The sequence below is a fragment of the Triticum aestivum genome, chromosome 5D (genome assembly GCF_018294505.1).
Source record: "Triticum aestivum cultivar Chinese Spring chromosome 5D, IWGSC CS RefSeq v2.1, whole genome shotgun sequence".
Lineage (NCBI taxonomy): Eukaryota > Viridiplantae > Streptophyta > Magnoliopsida > Poales > Poaceae > Triticum > Triticum aestivum.
In genome coordinates this window covers 13,251,652-13,253,738 of record NC_057808.1, presented here as the reverse complement: position 1 = coordinate 13,253,738, position 2,087 = coordinate 13,251,652, and the positions used below count along the sequence as shown (strand labels likewise).

At 47.2% G+C, this 2,087-nt stretch overlaps 1 protein-coding gene across 1 annotated transcript; it reads left to right on the top strand.

Moving 5' to 3' along the window:
- Window positions 1–260: 260 nt before the first annotated feature.
- On the top strand, window positions 261–902 carry LOC123124112 (receptor expression-enhancing protein 3; the record flags this gene model as incomplete). The annotated part of the gene is given in 2 exon segments (XM_044544809.1): window positions 261–381; window positions 494–902. Coding segments are annotated over 2 exon segments (397 nt in total), but the record flags the coding sequence as incomplete, so codon positions are not given.
- Window positions 903–2,087: the final 1,185 nt, after the last annotated feature.

The window sequence follows — 2,087 nt, the reverse complement described above, 5'->3', positions numbered from 1 at the left end:
AATGCAGACAATGTTGTTGATTTATGAGAATTATTTATTTATCTAGTGATCCCCAATTGTATATCTGTCCCTATGAATGCAAATGCCGAGCCATGTTCCACTTTTACTGCTCTACATTATATTTTCACTGCCCGAAGGGGTTAGTATGCTCCTTGTCTTTTTCACTGATTGTCTTTTTCATTGGCATGCACCGCATTACTTTTCCATGTCATTCGTCTGAAGAATCTGAAGTTTTTGAACCTTTGTTGGTAATGCTGCAGGGTTCTGGTGGCGATGCCGACGGTCGTCGAGAGGTTCGTGGACTGGACGGTGTCGTGGCTGCCGATGTACGGAGAGGCCAAGCTGCTGCTCATCATCTACCTCTGGCACCCCAACACACGGGTAAGCAGTCGGTCAGACAACCCGAGCCCGAGAGATGATCAACATTTCATATATACTTGATTCGGTATGTGGCCAATTCTGAATCTGGATCTTAATGGTGTTCGGATTTCAGGGTGCGGGTCACATCTATGATGGCTTCCTCCATCCGCTGGTGCCGTGGCACGAGGCCTACATCGACCGGGGCCTGCTTGAGCTGAGGGCTAGGGCGAGGGACGTGACAGCGTCACAACTCAAGGTGGTGGCTGCCATCGGTCAAGTGTGGCTCGTCGAGACTGCCCGCTGTGTTTCGTCGCAGTTGCAGGTTGCGAGATCAGGCTGGGAAGGCGCCACGCATTGGCGAGTGAGCGAATTTTTGGATCGGACCATAACAACGTGTCTCAGTCTCTGACGTCTAGAAGTATTGGTAAAGTTTTGAATTTGCATGGCAAGAACCACTTGCGTAGGTAGCTGACATGCACAACACTGTGTTTACACTCTTACTTATGTAAAAGATATGAATTATACACGAGTTGACTCTACAATGAGGAACTATCATAGTAGATACGACAATTGTGTGATAGAATGGAGTTGATTGATTTTATTTTTTCAATTTCTAATAAGTTAGTAGTAGCGTGGGAAAAACTGCTCGCTACTAGTATTTAGGATGGGAAAGGTGTGACAGCTCCCGGGTGCAGGGACACCCTCATGAACAGTAACTTCAAAACAATATTAAAAAAATCGAAAAAATCTGAAATTTTGGGGGATCAAATATGATCAAACATTTGATGTTCTTGCGAATTTTCAGCGAGAAATAACACTCGAGGAGCCCACACCGAAAAAAACAAAATTACTGCTCAAAAGTACACATAACTTTGAACACTAATTTTGTTTTTTTTGTGAGGGCTCCACAAATGTTTTTTGATGCTAAAACTTTGCATGAACGTTAAATGTCTGATCAGACTTCATCCCTCAAAGTTTCAGATTTTTTTGACTTTTTTTTCATATCGTTTTAAATTTACTGTTCATGAGGGTGCCCCTGCACCCGGGAGCTGAAAGTCTAGTCTCATTTAGGATACTAGTGGTGTTGGTATTACAGACATGCTACTACTATTTCATTAGTAGTAGCGCGGGTACGAAATAGCAGTAGCGTGGGTGGCACACGCTATTCCTAACAAAGTTAGCAGTAGCGCGGGTTTAATCTACGCTACTACTAACTATTAGCTGTAGCGCGATACTAGTAACGCGGGTACCCGCGCTGCTAAGAGCGATTTTACCCACGCTGCTAGTAGCCTTTTTCATAGAAGCCTTTTTCCTAGAAGCGTCGGCCTCCAGGGTTCGTGCGCATGGGCGCAGGGCAGGATCAAGGCGCGGCACACGCCATCTCCATCCATGCATCCGGCTTCCGCCACGCGCCAGGCGCGTTCGGTCTGCACCGACCCAGTCGCAGATAACGGGAGGGCCAATATTCCGCGCGCACGACATCGAGTCCACCGCGCAATAGGACGTCTGCCGGCTGCGCATCTGTTGCGGGTCTTCTGCACTGAAGCTTCCACGACATCGTCTACACCGAGCCAACGACCTTCACCAACAACGCCACCTCTCCATCGACCCTCTGCCACTTCATCAAGCCACCTCTCCATCGACCGTCTGCCACTTCATCAAGCTGTAGGACTACATCAGGACCAACAAAACAAATCTTTATCAAGGACATCTCGGGATGCAATCAC